Raw genomic sequence first — 22,061 nt, 5'->3', positions numbered from 1 at the left:
GGATTTATGATGGGGATACAGTGGTTTAGGGGTGTGTGTGATGTTTGTATATTTGGGATGGTTCTCACACACATGGCCTCTGAGAAAAACAGCTGTCTGACAGCATGCTGAAGACCAAAAGATACCGTGAGAAAAAGACAGAATGAAGAGGGGCTGCAACTAACAAGTATTTTGATAATTGATTAATCTGTTGATTATTCCTTCAATTTCTTTAATTTCAGTTTAATTTAAAGTTATTCCAGATCTGGTAAAAATGTTACATAAACCATTGGTTTTCAAAAGGCGTTAACAGTTTATAACTAAATAAGTACTCTTTATTTCTGGAACCTGACTGTTGTGCTCGTATATAAAAAACAACCCAACACTCTTCAGTTTTAAAGCAGCAAAACAGATTAACTTACCAAAGTATAAACAATATTACAGTAAAACAAACTCTTTTAACTGGAATATTCTGCAGGAACCTTATTTGCAGCTTTGTTGTACTTGCGGTTTCTGAAACTGGGCCTGGACTGATAATTTTACATGACGGTAGTTTAACAGTCTCTTCACATTTAAGTGTTCTATTTGTGGTCAGAAATAACATTTCAGTGAACTAGACTACATTTTGTTTTTGAAAGGGTCTGTGAAACTGATGCATGTGTCTTTATAGCTCTGAGGTCATGGTGAAGATTCAAGGGTGAATCAGAAATGTCTCAGACTGGTCTCAGTTTCTCGATCTCAACTGTGTCTCAATGAGGTGACAATATCCACACTTCACTGGAATATCTTATTTCATGTGCAGTTCTATTTGTGTTTGAGTGTTTGTGGTCTCGGCTGTCTGTCATCAGTGTCTCGTCACCTATGTGATAACAGTAGATGAATGAATAGGCATTTAGTGTTGTTCTTTCTAATATGAGTGAGTGAAGTTTAGTCTGTACTGATAATGAGCCAGTGGATCGCTCAGGACATTACGTGTGTCTGTGAGTGAAGAAAGTGTGCTAGGAAGTTTAAAAGAGAAAACAGTTTAAATGTCATATGTGTGTGTTAGGGTGACACCACCCGTCACGCTTTGTGTTGTACCGCACAGCATTTTCACCCCTTGTCCCCCACGTCGCATATTGAGAAAATGTCCCGCATTGAGAAAATGTCCCGCATCAGTGTTTGTTTTTAATGATCATATTAAGAAAACGTGCATGCGTTCTTTTGCCTTTTTAAGAAAGCATTTTATTTATTTATTCTTTTTGCACCGTAGTTTTTCACCTATATTTAACAGCGCTTTGTCAGAAATACAAATACAACAGCCGTTTTTAAAATCCTATCCAATGGTTGAAAAGAAAGGAGTAAACACGGTCACTAGTAGAGTGTGACGCTGTCAATCAAAATGTTGAGCGGTGATTCGTTCCATGTGTTCCCTGTCAGAAAACAAATGGATAATTCTGTAAATTAAAATTTTAATTTAACAGAATTTATCAACTTGTTGCCTGCTGTGGTTGTTTTAATTCACATACTTTCTAAAAATATGAAAGTTTTTGGTGTAATATATACTTAATATATAAGACTGTCAATGAACTAATTTCATGTTGTTTTATATTTTATTTATTCATTATTTATTTTGTTGGATTTTAGTTGGACTTGGTCAGAACTGTTTCAAAAATAGTGATCTGCATGATGCCTGCTGCCTTGCTCAGTGATGTTGAATTTAAATGACATGTAAAATAAAGACATGTTATGTTACATTGTGATGTAACTGTGTTGTCTGGAAGGGACTAAAAATAACAAAGTATTTTTATCAGTTGAAATGCAGAATACAAATGTTTTTATTAAGTTAAATAGACATTATATAACAGTTTCAGGTTATGTTTTAGTGTTGGTAATGGCAATTTGTGATTTTATTGTTATTGTTTTGTTTTGTTTTTGAGATTCGTTTGAGAAAAAGAAAAAATGAGAAGAAAAAATAATCAGCTATTAAAACCTGTAGGGATATTTGCATTGTGATGTTATTTTCAAGCAGTGGTGGTGAGTAACGAAGTAGAAATACTTTGTTACTTTACTTAAGTATTTTTTTCAGGGATCTGTACTTTACTTGAGTATGTTTTATTTGCATGTACTTTTACTCTTACTCCACTACAATATTAAAGACAAAGTTTACTTTTTACTCCGTTACATTTCCCCATGCCTGCTCCAAGTATTTATTACACTGGCTTTCCAAACCAATGAAAAACTTGGTTTTATTTTGAAAAAAAGAATGCGCAAGCTCTTTGCCAGCATACGCTCACATAGCAGTCAGTTCGCCATTGTGGAAGATGACCGCAGAAACAGGTGAAGGTGCAGCTCTGCCCAGCAATGATCCCGAGATTCCCGCTTACCTTGTATCTTGCACATCTTCTGTTTGATGCAGCTAATGTTATGGAACATGTCTATTGCAGAGCTGCCAACTCTCACTCATTCAGTGTGAGACTCATGCAATCGACACTTTCCACACGCTCTCACGACACACATCCATTTTCTCACGCAGAGAAAAAGAGGACATTGACACCGACAGACAAGACAGATTAGGTTACTTTTGATATGAAACAAATTCTCAGCTCTCAGATAACACATAACGTTACATTTACCTCAGGAAAAAAAACAAAAACATTTAATGACGATAGCATGTTAGTTGGCTAGAAAAATTAGTATTTTATAATATATTTAATATTAGTATAAATTAGTATTTTGTTAAATTTGCACTATATATTTATTATATTTTTAATTATATCATTAAGATATTATTAAGTTTTTATTATAATAAAAATCACATGTATTTTTAACATGTAATAATACCAGCTGACAGGGCTCTCTGTAGCCTATGTTTACAGAATTAGGTGAGATTTTCTTAATTTAAAAATTAAGCAGAATATGCTGTCACTAAACTTAATGAAATTGTTTAGAATTGATGCAAGGTGCTTCATTGTCTCTTATGATTGCAAATCTAACAAATTCTTAATTGCAGTATCTAATAATTTGTTCAATTAAAACATTGCATATCAGTCCCAAAACAATTGATCCGTTTAATTATTTATATTTACAGTTTGAATATATTTACTTTTTACTTTCGGTATATAAGTACGTTTTAAATCGGATACTTTTGTACTTTTACTCAAATGATGTTTGAATGGAGGCTTTTCTACTTTTACTGGAGTCATTTTTTATTTAGGTATATATACTTTTACTCGAGTAAAATTTTTGAGTACTTTTACCACCCCTGTTTTCAAGTATTTGAACAAGTATATAAACATGTATATAATTTTTTTTTATATATATGAGGGGCAGGAAGTAATTAGGGAAATAAAAAAATAGTAATAGGACATGCCACACATCTGCCTCGAACCCACACCACTCACATGAGCACCAAGGCTCTAACATGTCGAGCATGTACATAATACTTGTGTTTGTTTCCTGTCCCAGGTTGAGTACTGGAGAGGGGGACGGGGCGTGGTGTCCGGCTGGTCCAGTGTTTCCCAGCGGCTCAGAGTACCTGCAGGTGGACCTGCACAAGCTTTATTTCCTGTCTCTGGTGGGCACGCAGGGACGCCACGCAGACGGGCTGGGGAGGGAGTTTGCGCGTAGTTACCGGCTGCATTACTCTCGTGATGGACGACAGTGGATGACTTGGAAGGACCGCTGGGGACAGGAGGTTTCTAACCCTTATGTGAACTATCACAACAAACTTCTGTCAACAGAATTTAGATCTGTGTATGTTACAGTTATTTTATGTTGTTTTTGTCTCAGGTGGTTTCAGGGAATGAAAACACATATGATGTGGTCCTGAAGGACCTGGGTCCGCCCATCATAGCACGCATGGTGCGCTTCTACCCACTGGCGGACCGTGTGATGAGCGTGTGTTTAAGAGTTGAACTCTATGGTTGTGTCTGGAAAGGTGGGTCTCACAAGTGACAAGCGATCCATCATCCTGATCACACACTCATCTATATTACATTCACTGCAGGCATTTTCTGCAGTGGTATGGTGTTTCCCATTGAGTGATGTGCTTCTTCTCTGTTAGACGGACTGAAGGCGTACACCGCTCCTGTGGGTCATGCGATGAACCTGTCAAGCTCACCTGTCTACCTTAATGACTCCATCTATGATGGTAGTAAAGAGGCAGGGTAATACACACACTCTTCAAATTGAATTTTTTTAAGAACGTAATTTCATACTCCCTGCTAGTTTTCCATGTCTGCGTGAAAATACTACATGTGTGCTATACATATTGGTAAATAAACTAATGTAGACTGTAGAAATGTAGAAACCACCAAATTGCATTTTAAAGGTGCAGTAAGCGATTTCTGAGAAACGCTGTTGGAAGTGGACTGAACCGAGCACCACAACACACTTGTAGCAAATCAGCAGTAGGGTGCGTATACACTGCTGTATACAGGAGGAGAGAGAGTGAGTAAAAGGGAGATTTGAAGAAAGAGCTGAGAGACTTAACAAAAGAGAAAAGATCAAAGGAATGTCACTGGAAAAAGAAGGGTTATGATCAGGCTAGAGATTCAAGCCCCTTGTTAATATTAGAAAAGCTTTCCAGCGCTGGAGAGACCTGAAGGCCTGAAAAAGAATGCAGAGGTTGAGTTGTTTCTGTTCCATACACGGGTAACATTGGTAGTTACAGGACAGTTTTGAGTGTCATTGTTTGTCTGGAGCTGCTGTCCGACTGGTGGCTAACAACAAACTCTTGTGCACTGTATGCTCATTTTTTGTTCTTTCTATTTGATGATTCGTCATCTTTTTCTTTTTTTCTTTATCAGCATTATTTTGCTTTGCTTCAGCTATGATAAAAAGACATCAATCACTCTTGCATTGAAGCAGGGAGAGGGAGAGGTGTGTTTGTTTAGGTTGATGGTCTCAAATATCAACAGTGTTTCTCAGAAATCGCTTATTGCACCTTTAAAATTATCAGTTGTCTCGCAGCAAACAACAATCAAGTAGGTTTAAGTAAGGATGGGTATTGTAAAATTCCCCTGGGAATGAATGAACGAATGAATGAATGAATGAATGAATGAATGAATAGTGGTAAAGTGGTTAGACTACACTGGTTGCTTGTATGTTTTTGATTTGCTAAAAAGAACCAGCTCAGAGTGGTTTGGAATCAAGACTGCACAGGTTTAGAACTGTAGAAGAATGCACATTCTAATATCGATAACGAAACAAGAAATTTGATTCAAATATTGTAAAGAAAACCACGCACAAAGAACCGTTTCTCTGTTCCCAACTCTAGTTTCATGCTGTGTGTCAAAAACAATCAATTGAGAACCTTGCTGAGTTAACCTTCTCAGTTCTCACCTGGTCCTGTCGTACTTAATTTTCTGTGAGATATGTTAGTCCAGACCCCTTTTTCATGTATGTATGTATATCTGTCAGGTGGGGTTGATGAATATTGTGTAGAAACATTCCCAGATGTGTTTTAATGGAGCAGAAATGTTTGCAATAGCTAAGCTAACGTTTGACACTAGCCAGATGTGTGTGTGCATGGGAAATTCCAACATGTATGTGAGTACCTGCGTACATCTGTGTATGTGTGTGCACATGGCTAATGACTTCACATCTGTAATGTCTCTCTCTTCTCCTTAGGGTGATGTTTGGAGGATTGGGCCAGTTGTGTGATGGTGTTTTAGGTGGGAATGATTTCATGGAGAGTAAAGAGCTAAGAGTGTGGCCAGGATATGATTATGTGGGCTGGAATCGTGATTTCTTGGACCAGCCCACTGTTGACATTGAGTTTCACTTTGAGAAAACACGGATCTTTCACACCATGCAGGTTAGTATGTATGCAAACAGCCCAAAATATGTTTGGTCACTTAAAATTATGTCTTGATGTCATTATTTTAGATACAAAAAAATCACGACAAATGGCAAACTAATGAATATGAAAAGACATTTTCTCATGTATTTCCAAACCTGTTTGACTTTCTTTCTTCTGCGGAACACAAAAGAATGGTTTTAGTTCGTTCAATGAAAATCAGTGGGGGCCGAAATATCTTTGGACTCACTCACTGACACTGGACAAAACAAACATTTTTCAAAATATCTTCTTTTGTGTTCTGCAGAAGAAAGAAAGTCATAGAGATTTGGAACAAATGAAGGTAAGTAAATGATCTGCTGTTTATCAACTCAAACTACCTACTTTGCTAGACTGCAAAAGCTATCCCAGAATTCATCTCAGTCAGTTAGTAGGGCAATAATGAAGCTCTGTCTTGTAAATCACCCTCAGGAGTCTGTCATTATCCTTCAACCCTTTAATGAACATTTGATTTGTTTTTATTTGTCTTTTTGCCTGTGGCTTTGCATTTGTGGTTGTGTGTGATTCTGAGAGACATCCGAGTGTTTTGTTTTTCAACAACACCACATAATTATTTCTGCTATTTGTTTGTTTCATGTATTGTCATTTTTAAGGGTCTTTCTGGCCAGGAATGCTGATTTGTTTGTACCACTTCTGACTTCATTCCTTTATCTCTGACATAGCACAATTCCTAAAAGCCACCATTATCCCATGTTGTGTTGTTTTTCCTGCGGCTTCCAAACAGTTTCAAAAACTTCCGCTCATACTCGCTTCCTTTAAATCTCGCAGCAGATTCCCAAAAGAGACATGAGAAATAGGACCAGAGGCACCATTAAAACATTTCCCATAACAACAAGCACTTGTTCACGTGCCTTTGTGAGATGATTTATGTCGCCTCCCTTTGCTCGCTCTCCCAGACCTTTGTTTAGGGTATTTCCATCTATATTCCTGCAGTTTCAAAATACGGTCAGTCTCACCGGCAGTTTTCCTCTACAAATCATTCCCCCCTCCCCCCATTGGTTCAGGAACTCCAATGCAAAGTTTGTCACACTAAATAAAATGGTGTAGGATTTACTTTAAAACAGTTTTCATTCAGAATTAATTGACAAATAATTCATAAATAATTGCAAATAAATAATTGCAAAGAAAGGAAACGCATTGAATCAAACATGAAATTATATTAGAAAGACTGAAATATTTTGTGTGTGTGTGTGTGTGTGTGTGTGTGTGTTGTGTGTGTGTGTGTGTGTGTGTGTGTGTGTGTGTGTGTGTGTGTGTGTGTGTGTGTGTGTGTGTGTGTGTGTGTGTGTGTGTGTGTGTGTGTGTGTGTGTGTGTGTGTGTGTGTGTGTGTGTGTGTGAGATGTATGAGGTGTCACCATGATGGCTCCGGCTACACTTTAACCTCTGCTGTTGTGCTGGTTTGTTTTGAAACATGTTTCATTTGTCAGTGAGCGTTTGCACACATGTGTGCAGTTAGACGTTGACCTAACAGCACCATTAATGTCTAACCTGTCACATTATATATGTTCGTGCCCTCCACCTTTCATTCACTCCCTGTTTATTTTCTTTTTCTCCTCTTCTCCCATTTGAGGAGTAATAACATCCATTTACTTCTCCCTGATGCCCTTTATTTCCTCTGCTCCTTATTTCTGTTCCCGGCAGTTTGTAGTGTCTTATTGCAGATTGTTGTTTTTGAATGTCTCTGTTTCAGGTGCACAGTAATAACAGACACACTCAAGGCGTGCGGGTGTTCAGCGAGGTGGTGTGTGAGTTTAAGGCCAGTCTGTTGAGCCCGTGGGCGGAGCCTGCGCTCAGGCTTCAAGTGCCGCTGTCCGACCTACACGACCCTTCGTCGCGCACCATCTCACTGCCACTCGGAGGACAACCGGCCCAGATTCTCCGCTGCCGCTTCGCTTTCAGTGACCGCTGGCTCCTCATCAGCGAGATAAGCTTCTACTCGAGTATGAACACACACACCTGACCTCTCGCAGCAACATACGCTGGCTCATTAACAGTAATTTATGTTTTCCTTTGAAACTTATTACATGACTGTTTATGAAATGGATATAGATTTCATTTAAAGTGAGAAGAAAGAGTGTCTTGCACAGCTTTGTAGGAAATCGTTCTATTATGTAGTTTGGCGGTCATTATATAAAAATATTTGACCACGATTAGATGCAATTCAGGCAAGTTTTTCAAAGTGATGTAAAAAGCCTGCTAAAGACATCTTAAACCTGCCTAATTTGGGGGTCTAAGCAGGTCTAGTTTGTCTCCAAGCCTTGTCAAGCTGGTGCTATGCTGGTTTAGCATAGCACTAGATCTGTTTTCTTTGAAGATCTGATTTCTTTTGCCGCAAAGCAAATATTCCCACATCATTTGAAACAAAACGTGTCGACTGCTTTTGTTTTCTACTCATCCTCATGGGCTTCTTTTTCTGACCTGCGTGTTAAAGAATTTTAGCTCAAGTTTGCTAGATACCAAAGTAACGAAGTTCTGACAACTTAGTGACATTTCAGTGTGTGACCTTGAGTTCTGATTGGTTGGTCAGTAGCATCCAGAATATGAGCAGAATATAACCATTACAGTAAACCCCAACAACAACTGAGAGAAAGTTATTTGGAGAGAAAGTGAGACTTTGTGCTCACACTTGTTGGGTTTGTAGATAAGTTAGAGAGTCTAAATTAGGAATACTCATGCTTCATAGGAGATAAAGCCGGCTTATCTAATTCTTTCTCCATTAACATTTCTCTGTCTTGTCTCCAGTGCCGTTTGAGGATGGATCTGCCCTTCCTCCTCTCCCTTCCTCCAGTACTCGTCCTGTCAATGCCACTTCTCCTCACACCCCCAGCTATGCAAACGGAACCAGCAGCCCCACCGGTGAGTCGGACGCATGTCAACCTCACCGCATTATGAGCGTGTATGCAACGCAATGCCGTGTGACGTTTGCATTAGTGTTTGTTTCATGTTTTCAGTTCTTTAATGATTCTCCTAACAATACTTTTATTATTTTTAAGGATGTACCCCACCCCAATAATTTGTCCAAAATATATAGTAAAAGTACAATACAAAAGCAATGCTACTTCACATTTAAATGTTTTGGTGTGTGTGTATAAATAAATGTTTTATATATATATATATATATATATATATATACACATACATGCACATATACACACACACACACATAAATGTATGTATGTATTATTATTATTATTTATTTTACAAATTTGTACATATTTAGTGCTTGGTCCAGAGTATAATTGTAATAAATTGTACTTTTAGGCTATTATTATGTCATATATTTACATTATTTTTCATTAATACACACAAACAAACACACGCACGCACATATATATACAGTAAATACATAATATAATAATGTAATAATATAACAAAATATAATAGCCTAAAAGTACCATTTATTACAATTATATGACTAAATATATCAAATATATATCAATTATATTTATTTTTATAAAAGTATATTTATAATATATAAATACTTAGGGGCTTTCGCACCAGGTAGTTCTAGGAACCTAGTTCTAGGAGCTAGCCACCAGGGTGGTTCCCCGAGAATAAAAGGTTCCCTTAGGAACATTATTTTCTTATTGGAACTAGTTCTTGATTTCCAATCTTATTCATGAGATACATGGGGGAGAGTTGGGAAAATTATGCATTTTTTCAGGCTGAAAAGGCCTAATTTCACCCCATCTTCACAGTCCGACCTCGCTCATGCACTTTCAGCACTGAGCACTCCCATGTATCTCTGCCCCTCAATCACCCACCCCACCTCTCTAGTTCTCCCTCTTCTGACCTGTCCATCCTCGTTTTTCCAGACCTCTTCATGAACATTACTTCACTGCTGCCCAGCAGCATGCCAACAGGTGAGAGAGAGAGAAGGATGAGGGGAAGAAAAAGTATTGTCTCCATGCTTATTACACCGCAGATTTTTACAGCATGTTTTCTAGCACAAAGGCCGTTTATGTTTCCCTCTAAATTTCTTTACATTTAAAAACTCTGCCCTCTCATACTGTAAAATGCCTTGAGAATGTGGTTGGGGGGTTTTGTGTGTGCATGAGTATCCATTTTGAAGCCTAAAGAGAAATTTTTTATGCATGATTTGGTTGACAATGCAATATTGTTTTGAGTTTGTGTTTTATATAGCCAAGCTTATAAAGGATCTATTGTGATATTCATCTAGCTGTCCTTGTTTTTGTCTCTCTTTGAATTAACTTCAGTACCCTCAGTTTTAAGAATGTGCCCGCTCTCACAGCTCCTTTACTCCTGTCAAAGCCACACACACACACACACACACACACACACACACACACACACACACACACACACACACACACACACACACACACACACACACACACACACACACACACACACACACACACAGTGTATAAGAAAGCAAGTCAAATCACAAAAAGTGTGTTGATTACCATGGAGGCATTTACAGGACTGAGATTAAAAGGTGGCTGTAATGGACAGATAAGCTTTGGTTTTACACTCTAAACACTCTGTAGGCTATAAATGCCTTGTTTATGGTGTTTGTAATCATTTCGATGTCAGATTAACATACACACATATTCATAAATCTGTCGGGTTTCTTATTAACAGAGTTCTCTGCCATCACTCTGAGGGCGGGGTTACCTGTGGCCAAAGATGACAGCAGCAACACGGCCATCCTGATTGGCTGCCTGGTTGGAATTATTCTGCTCCTATTGGCTGTTATAGCCGTCATTCTATGGAGGCAGTATTGGAAGAAGCTACTTGGCAAGGTGTTTTTTCATTACTGTGTTCTACAGTGTGTTTCTTTTTCCCCATGTTGATGTGTTTCCTATAATATATTAGTTTGTTCCGGCCCTTGTATCTGATTGGTTGAACAGCGTTCCAGAAGCTCTGATATACAATTTAATAGCACTGGGACTTTTCGGTAACGCTTCTTTTTACAATACGTTAACTTACGTGTACTTACAGTGTACTTACCTAAGAAAGAACTGGGGGATGATGCTTAATTTTACAGTGCGTTAACTTACGTGTACTTACAGTGTACTTATAAGGTAAGTACATGGGTTAAGGTTAGGTTTAGGGGTAGGTTCAGGGTTAGTACCTAGTTATTACCCAATTATTGTAATTATCATAAAAAGTACATAGTATGTACATGGGGAACAGGACTGTAAAAGGAAGCGTTACCGACTTTTCACTGTTTGTATTACTCCACTTGTTTGTGTTTGCACGTGGCAACAAGTGACTGTCTTTATGAGTGAGTCATTAACTCATTTGTTCAACTGATTGATTCAAAAGCACCAATTCATTTAGGAATGAAATGAGTGAGTGGCTAAATCTAAAATGGCATACTTGCTTACCTACTATTTATTGGGTGAAAAACAGAATGTGAAAAGAGTAGTACGTCCGAATTCACAGCAATTATTAAACAATAGGCAAAAAGTACCCAGATGATTTACTACTACTGGAGAGATTCTGATGTGTGCTTCTGATAGACACTTTACTATCCCACAAGGCCATAAATAGTATTTGGTAATGACACTGAAGGGACGAGACTGATAGGTCACATGATAAGGACAATATGACTGATGTAGAACGTATGGATTATATTCACACTACACACGTTTATACTAGAACAAACTTTTTTAAAGGTTGCAAAGTAATTACAAGAAATATGTCAGAGAGTATGTGATTTTGGATGCAGTTAGTGAATCATTGAATCATTCACTCAGCTGATTCATTCAAAAACACTGAGAAAATCGCATACTCTCTTGAGCAGGTACTTATTTTGAATAAGTAATTACACCACGACCGCTAAAAAAGTGTGTTCTATATAGTATGAATGTGTGTAGTATGAATGTAATCTGAACGTACTACATTTGCCATGTTGTCATTATCATGTGACCTACCAGCATCTGTTACGTCGCTTCACTGCCAATCCTCTCCTGTGGCCTCATGGGATAGTAAAGTGTCCATCAGATTCACACTTCTGAATTTCGACAAAAGAAGTAGGTCATCCAGGTATTTTTGGCCTGCTGTTTTATTAGTACTGTGAATTCAGACATACTTCTTTTGTCACATACTGTTTTTCGCCGTCTATATAGTAGGGAAGTATGCTATTTTGGATGCAGCCTGATTAAATTATCAACGAATCAAGTAATCCTGCATGAATGGGTCATTGAATCATTCAGTCAACAGATTTGTTCAAAAACACTATTTCATTCAGGAACGCCACTACTGTGTGTTGCTCTAAGACACAATTGTTGATTCCGCTTTGGGTTTGTTTGGAACTATTTTCATTGGTGGAGAAACTGGCAATTTTGTGTATAAAATATAAATTACACCGCATAAAAGTTTTTTGTGTTTTGCACTGTAGTAGAAAAGCAAAATATTTCTGTAGTTTCTTTTGACAAATTTTCTCAATAGAAAACTATATTTAATATATGCATTTATCTGTTAAAACATTTAGGAGTAGACTAGCATAAAGACGACTAACAGACAGGGACGAAATGCTACAAAACTCCAAATTTGATTTCATGGCTCTTGAATTTTGTCTTTACGTATACAGGCCCAAGGAAGCCTCTCTAGCGACGAGCTGCGGGTTCATCTTTCGGTTCCATCGGACAACGTGGTGATCAACAACACTAACACGCACACATACTCCAGCCGCTACCAGCGCATACACACCTTCCCCGACGACAGGGACCGAGAGGGAGAATACCAGGAGCCCAGCACTGTACTGCGGTCCCGAGAGCAGCGGGACAGCACAGGTGACACACAAAACACACTGAAGCATTCACATACCTCTGTCAGTAAGTGCACAGGAACCAGGGTTACCACTAAACAGCCAAAACGACATCAGAAAAAGTACTTTAGTACAATCCACAACCCAGACACAAAGAGCCACTGTCCTATCTGACAGAGAGAGGAGGGATATTTTATTTCACTCAATCTCCACTTGTACTCAAATTTTTTTTTCTCCTGCCACAGTTGCTTTCATGACGAATACCTTCATTGTGTGATTGTTTTCATATATTAATTAACATAAATGAATGCCTCGATACAGACTGACCAATGAAAAGATAATTAACAGCCTGCGTCATTATGGATGATAACACTGCCTGCTGTGTTTGTGCATCTCACATGTAACTGGTTTGCTCTGTCACCCCTTAACGGCCCTGTTGTTTGTGTTTTGCTGTGTCGTCTCATGTTGTGATGTGTTGTGGTTTGGTTGTCGTTTTTTGTCATGTGGTGACTGCTCACACTGTCGTACCCTTCGTGGACTTGTGTGTCCTTGGGATTTGTGTGTCCTCCTAGCACTGCTGTTAAACAACCCAGCATATCATCTCCTCCTGTCTGACCTGACACATGGCCCCAACAGGCTGACAAACTGCCACAGCCAGCAAGAAAAACCCCAAAACCTATCCCAGGGTAAGAGAGAGAGGGTTCATATTGCCCTAAGAAAGGGGCAAGGGGTGGTATCCTCCCCAGGGAGCAGTTAAAGTCCCCTGAACGCTTAAAGGTAACAGTTAGAGTGATATAATCTCCCCAGAACAGCACAGAGATTATTAAACATTCTTTAAATTACATTTCTGTGACTTTTATGTCTCAGTGGTTGATATTTATTATAAACGAAGGCCTGGTTTCACAGACAGGGCTTAAATTAATATTAGTTAATTTAGGACATTTAAGTATCTTTTATAAACTTGCCTTAGAAAAAAACATTACTGATGTGCATAATGAGACAAAACAGTGGCACTGACATATTTGTGACCAGTCACGGAAACTAGGGACACAAGTCGGTTCTGGGGCATTTTGAGTTATTCATAGATTCTGAGAGTGTAATATCCAAGCTTTCCAACGATGTGTAACATGTGGAAATCTGATAATATTTGGAGAAGTTGTGGTCATTTTAAAGTAGGCACTTAAAAAAGCTCAAAGAGGAGAAAACGAGCTCTAAAGATTGTGCAGTTCTCACCGGTCTCTGCTGCTGGGGGTGACAATAGGGCTCATTTACATCTCATTTAGATAAGCCATACCCCCTGTAAAGCTCCTCCATGTGCTTTACAGCTTTTTTTACACTTCGAATGAGTGCACTTCTGCCGCACTAGGCGAAAAACAATTGTGCTGCCCCTCTATTTGCAACGTACCAGCAACAACACACAAAGACCAATAATGCCATATAGCCTGCATATAACGCGAAACCAGCAACAACACATAAAGACCAATATGCCATATACATATAACGCAAAACCAGCAACAACACACAAAGACCAATATGCCATATAGCCTGCATATAACGCAAAACCAGCAACAACACACAAAGGCCAATATGCCATATACATATAACGCAAAACCAACAACAACAAACAAAGACCAATAAGCCATAGGCCTACATATAGCGCAAATAGTGCGCAACGCTCGTGTGCCCAAAATGTCAACAATATTAAAGTTTATGTAGGAGGCAAATGCCTGCTGGCATTTTTCTTTAAGCAGTCATTTCTGCAATTTTCCAAATAATCACATTTCACCTCCTCAAATTACTGTTGCAAATCTCTTTACACCACTTTCTTATGTGCGTATACACACACAAATGAAATGTCCGCAAGCACATTATATCATCAGCAGGTTCAGCATCTTAAATAACGACTAAAGAGCAAATGAAGCTTAACTTACATTTCAGAAACACGCACGGCAGGCCTTCATCGCAGCAAAGGTCTTAACTGCATCCTCTATTTCGATTCTCCGTCACATATGAAACAGCCAGCCACCGCTGTCAGCAAGCCGAGCCGCCGTATTGAAGCACTGAGGGCGAGCGCGCTGCGCCCATACCTCCGGTTCAGTTTCCCGAGCCCACGAAGTGCGGCGAAAACATTTTCGGTGGTAACTGCCAGACGGTTCATCTCGTCTGCGACAATCTTTGCGGCATCCATCTTCATTGAATTTTGATATCAGAGAGAGCTGGCCAGAGCACAGCATAATAAGTAGCAATGTGGTTGACTTGGAGGGCGGGGGCAAAAGCGCCGGGTTATTCAGTATGGAAATACACACAGACAATGACACGCCACGCCCCTACTGCATGCTAGAATCTCCGAAAACAAGCCGATTTCAACCTCAAAATGTAAGCTTTTAAATATACCAATACTGCTATCTCAAACATGGAGAGGCTTCTTCGTGATTTCAATTAACAGATTCTCCAAAAAATTGAAAATCACCAATTTTGAAAAAATGAGAAAATTTTCTTTCTCATTTTGCTCGAAAGTTGTGCTGCCGACTTGTGTCCCTGGTTTCTGTGACGGGTCACATTTTAAGATATCTCAGAGCAAGTTGCTTTCAGTTAAAAACAGCTCAAACATGCATTTTAGTCTGGGACTAAGCTTAAAGGCATGTAATTTTTCACCACTAGAGGTCGCTTATTCAAAACAAAGACGTAGCTTGATGGCGCCTTGATTTCGCAGAATCATGGGAGTTGTTGTCTTCACCTCTACAGCCGGTGGAGAATACGACAGGACTGGGGAAGAAATCATATTCATGGATGACCGATATTAATGTTACAAAAGCCGTTGGAGCAGAACGAGGTCGTTGGAGCGATTGCTAATGAGAGACAAGCGCGACACACTACTCCAGAGCAGTGGAGCTTTTATTATGCCACAGACGCCGCTTCCGCTTCTTCCGGTCATGCGAATGTGGGGTAACGCAGCGCTATTTTATCATATTAGATATATTGGAGTGTTGAAAGTTGTTATAATGCTACTCTTTGCGTTCACTTAGTGGCGATTATATGAGAGACTTGTTTAGGCATGGTAAATATGGTACTCGCGGTAAGTCAAGAAAACAAGATTTAAACAAAAAGACTAACTTTGCTGAGCTGTATAACTATGATTAGTTTTCAGTCGATGAATGTATCCAAACAGTTGCTCATCTGTCTAATAAAATACATAATATACTAAAGTGTCGTTGGTGTTTCCATGGTTTCTACAAAATAAAACCGTAATCGAGGGTAACGCAGGTATTATGTCCTTGATAGGCGACACACAGACACTGTTCGTGTCCTGGTTAAAGCTGCTTATTTCTCTGTATTTAAACATTTTCAGAAACATTTGGGATAATTTAAGTACACAAATCAACAATATATAACATTGTTCTAGTGGTTTTGGGATATTTTAATCCAAAAATCTTACATAGTGTGCCTTTAAGCCTTGTCTGTGAAACCGGAGGTAAAAGATTTAAACTTATCTTTTGTTAAAGGGGCATTCCGCAACTATTTCAACTTAATAAAACCGTTAGGTTATGAAAGAAAATCATTTGGATGGTTTGATAACCTGTTCTGGTGAGAATGGTGACTTTCCCCGCTCCCCCCAGCGTTCCCAGGCGGAAAACCAACCTTGCAACATGGGGACTAACGTCCCAGTAAATTGGAAATAGGAAGTCTCGTGAGAAGCGAGAAACACAAATTGCTTGACGGCAATTCGACATAAACACACACACCGCCCTCAATGTGTATGATGTATTACCCACCTCGGTAGACATAGCTCCACACGATAAAGCTGGCCGGCTCCGATAATAACAAATGCACATGAGCACCGGTAGAAAGGGGGAGGAGGGGCCGCAAGTGAGTTTTTTTACCACATTGTTGTGAAATATATGCCTCACAGCTGTAGGCGGAGCTCGCTGAGAAAACATGCGACAAAAAAGTGAAAATCAGCGAAGAAATAGCTAGAGTTGCCGAATGCCCCTTTAAGGAAGGTCATACAACTGTCTTGGAAACTTAAAAGTGCCCATAGCTGAAGAAAGGATATTGTTTTGTCAGAGATGAGGTGCTGTAGGGTGTGTGTTAGTGTTTTCTCACTGTCTTCTGACAGCAGTCTAAAGCCATACATATCAAGTATTCATGTAATGTCTCATCTCCAGTGTATGTGAGTGTTTAAGTGCATGTGTGCGGTTCGTAATTACTTATTATAATGTAAAATGCCTGATAAGCCCTCTGCTATAAGTTTTTCTTTTGTACCTTTTTTCTCTCTCAGCATGTGCTATTGACATGGTTGATAAAGGCCTACTGATGCAGGAGGGACCGCCTCCTTACCCTGGAGCTCCGCCCCCTGGTTTATCAGGGGCTCACTATGGAGAAGCATCAGGAGGCGGGGGGAGTGTTCCTCATTATGCAGAAGCTGACATCATCAGTCTGCAAGGCGTTAGTGGTAACAATACATATGCAGTTCCCGCCCTCTCAGCCACGCCCACTGATTGCCCACCATTGCCTGAGTTGCCACGGGAACGACTTGTATTCAAAGAAAAGCTGGGAGAAGGACAATTTGGAGAGGTACAACTTTGCATTGTAAAACATTACAAATTCCCATTCTCTCTTAGCTTTATGGGATTCTTTATTCATAAACCTTTTTGTGCGGCTTAAAGCAGACTTTTAATAATATTGTTCCCTTTATATCAGTCTATTTAATGTCTGCTTCCTTAGGTTCATTTGTGTGAGATTGAAAACCCCCAGGACCTTGCAAACCTTGAGTTCCCGTTTAATGTCAGGAAAGGACGCCCTCTTCTGGTTGCTGTGAAGATTTTACGGCCAGATGCTTCAAAAAATGCCAGGTAACTGTACACGTTGTCAAAGGTACACTTAAGATATAAATACAAATATAAATACAATATTTTGTATTTTAAATAAATTTAATTTAATATGTATATTTTATTTTACAAAGATTATATATATTTTTCTTAACCTTAACAAAACAAAAAAAATTTAACTTTTACTTTTTTTGGGAATTATGTGCTCTGTAATTTTGATTTGGCAGATAAAACTTTTTCATTTTTTTTTATATTTTGAATGCAATTGCAAAAAAAAATTTCAAACTTTTCTCAGTTTTATATATATATATATATATATATATATATATATATATATATAAACAAACAGATAATTACACTACAATACTTTGAGGTTGTATAAGGTCATATTTTTGGTTGGAATAGTTCTTTAGCTGTTAAACAAAAACTGCTGTTGTTTATTTTGTAATATTGTAATAAACTCAAATTCTTCATGGTTCGTTTTCAAAATGTTCTGTAATTTTCTCTTATTACTCTCATTCTTTTCATGCTCTTCTTTCAACAGGAATGATTTTCTGAAGGAGGTGAAGATCTTATCTCGCCTGAAGGATCTGAACATAATCCGCCTGCTGGGTGTGTGTGTAAGCAGCGACCCATTGTGTATGGTCACAGAGTACATGGAGAGCGGAGACCTCAATCAGTACCTCTCCCATAGGGTGTTGCTGGACAAGACTGGACCTTCACATAATACACCAACCATCAGGTACACACACTCACACAGAACAGTACGAAGACAATATCAAGTAATGATGCACCTAATATAAATGAAAGGCTAAATCTCTGTCTCAGCTACCCAGCTTTGATCTCCATGGCGAGTCAGATCGCATCAGGAATGAAGTTCTTGTCGTCTCTGAACTTTGTGCACCGAGACCTGGCCACACGAAACTGCCTGGTGGGTGGAGAGAGGGGCGAGGAGGAGGAGCGCGGCGGAGAGCGTCCGATAAAGATAGCTGATTTTGGCATGAGCAGGAACCTCTATGCTGGTGATTATTACAGGATACAGGGACGAGCTGTGCTGCCAATTCGCTGGATGGCATGGGAGTGCATCCTCATGGTAAGAACACACACATCTGTAACTTGGCTATAATAAATAAATTAAAATACAGGAATATTAGTGACAAGCTTTTTATTGATTAGTTTGATTCATCCATGTTACTATAATAAAGATAATATGTTTAATTACTTTATTGAGGTTTATTTATTAATATTTATAATCAGTTTTAATATTTGATATCTTACAATAAAGTATTATATATATATATATATATATATATATATATAATGTATATATGAAATTGGGGTCCAACATTTATAATGGGGTCCAAAACATCTGCGACCACTAGTGAAAATACTTTATTTTTTCTGCATTACCATAACAAAGATATATTTATGTATTAAATGTATATTTATTAATTAATTGTATTATATTTATTATTAATTGAGATATATTTATTTGCTTCATTTGTATGTATTCATTATATTATCAGACTTAATATGTATTATCTTATAATAAAGGAATATTTTTATTATTAATAAATATAAATATTAAATGGGGTACAAAAAGTTTGCAACCACTAGTTAAATTGCTTATTTTTTTCATTACCAAAATGAAGAGACATTTAATTACTTAATTTATATGTGTCAAGTTATATTTTTTATAATTTATTATCAGACTTATTATATTTGATATAAAATGTGTATTAACATTGATCTTATCTGTACAAAGGAGCTCACATGCTTACTGTCACAAATCTTAAATATATTTTTAGCATATTTCTTTTTTGGACCCCACTATATATAATAGTCACATAAGCAACGTGTCATTCATGCAATACACAATTCTGGTGCCCTTCGTCTCAGTCATTTTTTTGTGTGTGTGCGCATCTGTGTGTGTAGGGGAAGTTTACCACGGCGAGTGACGTGTGGGCATTTGGCGTGACACTGTGGGAGATGTTGAGTGTGTGTCAAGAGCAACCGTACAGTCACATGACCGATGAACAGGTCATTGACAACGCAGGGGAGTTTTTCAGAGACCAGGGCAGACAGGTATGTGTATATTTTCTAACACTTATTAACACCTTATGAAAAAAAAAAAAAAAAGCGTAGCCAAACTCTCTCTCTCTCTCTCTTCATCAGGTGTACCTGTCTCGCCCGGCTGTTTGCCCACAGGGTTTGTATGAGCTGATGCTTAGCTGCTGGAACAGAGACTGTAAACTACGGCCTTCCTTTGCGTACATTCACTCCTTCCTCACAGAAGACGCAATGAACATGGTTTAGAGTGTGACGGAGATGAAGAGAGGAAGAATGAAAGAAAGTGTGTGTGGACCACAGACAGGTGGTGTGTTCTTAAGCAGACACGGCTAAGCACTCTTATGTAAATTAGTGTCTTTTTTTGATGGGATGGGGCGAAAAAAGCCGCAGGTTCGGTGCCCCTTAATGACCCGCTTCTCATCCCTTATCCTAAACTTTTCAAGCAACATTTTATCCTCAACTCATTTTTAGCCTCATTGTTCACTCACTATTCATATTTACAACATCACTATTCCACAGTATTTGGTTTCAGAGCTCACATTTCCCAAAATGCACCACATAATTGGCATTCCTCTGTCTTTTATCCGAACCTGAGAATGAAACCCCTGTGTAAATGGTTCTGTCAGGTTCAGTTCTTACTAAGGCTAACAGGATACAGGAATAATATGAAATTGATTTGGGAATAAAATGCTGCTTGGCCTCTGAACCTGTTACATGTATCAAAAGTCTTTTCATTCCCTGAACGCTGAATAGATCTCAAAACATAATCGTAGGAACTGGTGGAGGGTTTTTATAGGTAGATGACAGGCAGCACAAAAGCACACGGCTCTACAAACTGTCTATTTAGTCGTAGGTTTCTTCAGGCAGCATTTGACAAATTGTTGAGTATGCATATTGAAACAAATTATAGAAGAAATACAGAAATAGTTTTTCTACTTGCATATTAAGTAATACTAGTGAATAACATTTTAACAGTCTAACTTTGCTACCATTTGTGGTCATGTAGGAAATCTGAGGATGTATTAGCCAGTTTTTCATGTCTTTTTTATGGTGGAGGGTAAATCATCGTCACTAAACATTAACATTGAGTGGGACGTTTTCTTTTCAATGATATGAAATGAGGTTTTGTTGAATGTCATTCGACCTCTTGGAGTTCGATGAACGTCAAAAACGAATGTTGAAGAGCTTCCAGTGTTTTCAAATATGACATAATGTACTATAATTATGTACAACAAAATAGCTGATGTGTGAAACAGGCTTATGACACGATTGTCAAATTGCGGTGTGAAACAGGCTTTTACAAAATTGCAGTGAATTAGAAGATGGATATTTTCTCCACCTCCTGTCTGTCCACATATAAATGGTCATTTAAGGCTTATTCACGCCAAGGACAATACCTACTTTTTTTTGTAATAATCGTTCACACCAGAGCTCTAACTATATAAAAAAAAAACATTGACAACCAATCAGAATCCACTCAAGTTTAAAGAGCTTGAGCATTTAAAGCAGCAGGCAACATAACCTCATCTCACACAACATGAAGTTATTATCCGTCGGTGTGGACGCCAATATAGTTCTTGTTCTTGTTGTGAAACTGGCCTTAAGTGTGAATGTGAGTTATCATTTTTGACGGCACAGAAAATGACTAGATAGTTTTGTAATTGACCTGCCATTTCGGGGACTGACTTGAACTAAGCTGAACGCAGATCATGAACTTGTTGGTACCAGTATGTGCTGGGTTAAACTGGACTTTTGGAATTCAAAAAAACTTTTGGGATGGGATGTATGGCAATGTACTAGCAATGCACTATTTGAAAGGACTCGATATGAGCCTGGACTTGCCTGAAGTTGAAATGAATGGGCCTGGAAAGTACATAGTGAGAGAAAGAGAGGGGGGCAGGGGGAACAGGCGGAATGGCCACAGAAATGTAAATTTATACCAATAAGAAATGTATTGTTTATAAAGCGAAATAGAGATAAACTAAGAAAATAGAAAAATAACCAAAGCATTTGTCCTGAATTTACTATGTAAACCTGTGGGACACTTGCAAAGAAACTCTCTTAAAGCAACAGTACGTAATTGCATTTAATCTCAGTGATGGTTTCAGTAACTGCAGAATGTACATTTAACTTGAAACTGGTGTGGTGACGCCACCTCATCCTCATTTAAGAGGAAGACTTCGTGTGTAGGTGGGGTGGAGAGCAACATAAGTAACATTTACTGTAATATACACAGAAGAATGTGATTCCCAAAGGTTATGTTGCCAATCCCGCTAATTTAATAACCTTTTTTTGGTACACAGAGGCCTGAACTTTTGTTTTTATAAATAGTTTTGGGCATTTTCTGCCCTCAGCTATTCATGTTTCTTAAATAATGAAAAATGTAAATAATTCATGGGATATAATTTTCTTCATTAATATTGCTATCTGTTATTAATCGGTCTGTCTCTGTTTTAGAGTCCCTGCCTGTGTTAGTCAGTGTAATTGCCTGTGTTGTCTATTTTTGTAGGTGTTTTAATAAAGTAACCTTTTCCAATAAAGTGAAATCTGATCCTCATTTTCATTTACAATGTGTTAATTTTGAGTAGTATGTTATTTCAC

At 38.3% G+C, this 22,061-nt stretch overlaps 1 protein-coding gene across 5 annotated transcripts in view; it reads left to right on the top strand.

Moving 5' to 3' along the window:
- Positions 1-22,000, top strand: part of ddr1 (discoidin domain receptor tyrosine kinase 1) — a 42,069-nt gene extending 20,069 nt beyond the window's left edge. The window contains exons 1-17 of one of the 5 annotated variants that reach the window (XM_077210254.1): positions 717-736; positions 3,427-3,655; positions 3,751-3,898; positions 4,025-4,127; positions 5,593-5,779; positions 7,513-7,762; positions 8,565-8,678; positions 9,638-9,685; positions 10,428-10,588; positions 12,385-12,586; positions 13,134-13,247; positions 16,841-17,136; positions 17,287-17,414; positions 17,935-18,132; positions 18,219-18,483; positions 19,326-19,475; positions 19,566-22,000. In XM_077210254.1, coding sequence (XP_077066369.1) covers positions 732-736; positions 3,427-3,655; positions 3,751-3,898; positions 4,025-4,127; positions 5,593-5,779; positions 7,513-7,762; positions 8,565-8,678; positions 9,638-9,685; positions 10,428-10,588; positions 12,385-12,586; positions 13,134-13,247; positions 16,841-17,136; positions 17,287-17,414; positions 17,935-18,132; positions 18,219-18,483; positions 19,326-19,475; positions 19,566-19,706 — 2,739 coding nt within the window. In that variant the 5' untranslated portion in view covers positions 717-731 and the 3' untranslated portion in view covers positions 19,707-22,000. Of the gene's footprint in view, positions 1-716; positions 737-3,426; positions 3,656-3,750; positions 3,899-4,024; positions 4,128-5,592; positions 5,780-7,512; positions 7,763-8,564; positions 8,679-9,637; positions 9,686-10,427; positions 10,589-12,384; positions 12,587-13,133; positions 13,248-16,840; positions 17,137-17,286; positions 17,415-17,934; positions 18,133-18,218; positions 18,484-19,325; positions 19,476-19,565 lie in introns of those variants that run through there. The other 4 variants (XM_077210213.1, XM_077210224.1, XM_077210233.1 and 1 more) reach the window with 4 other exon arrangements.
- The last annotated feature ends 61 nt before the right edge of the window (positions 22,001-22,061 follow it).

The sequence above is a fragment of the Siphateles boraxobius genome, unplaced genomic scaffold (assembly GCF_051911475.1).
Source record: "Siphateles boraxobius isolate OS27281-9 unplaced genomic scaffold, OSU_SipBor_1 12, whole genome shotgun sequence".
Lineage (NCBI taxonomy): Eukaryota > Metazoa > Chordata > Actinopteri > Cypriniformes > Leuciscidae > Siphateles > Siphateles boraxobius.
This window is presented reverse-complemented; position numbering and strand designations above follow the sequence as displayed.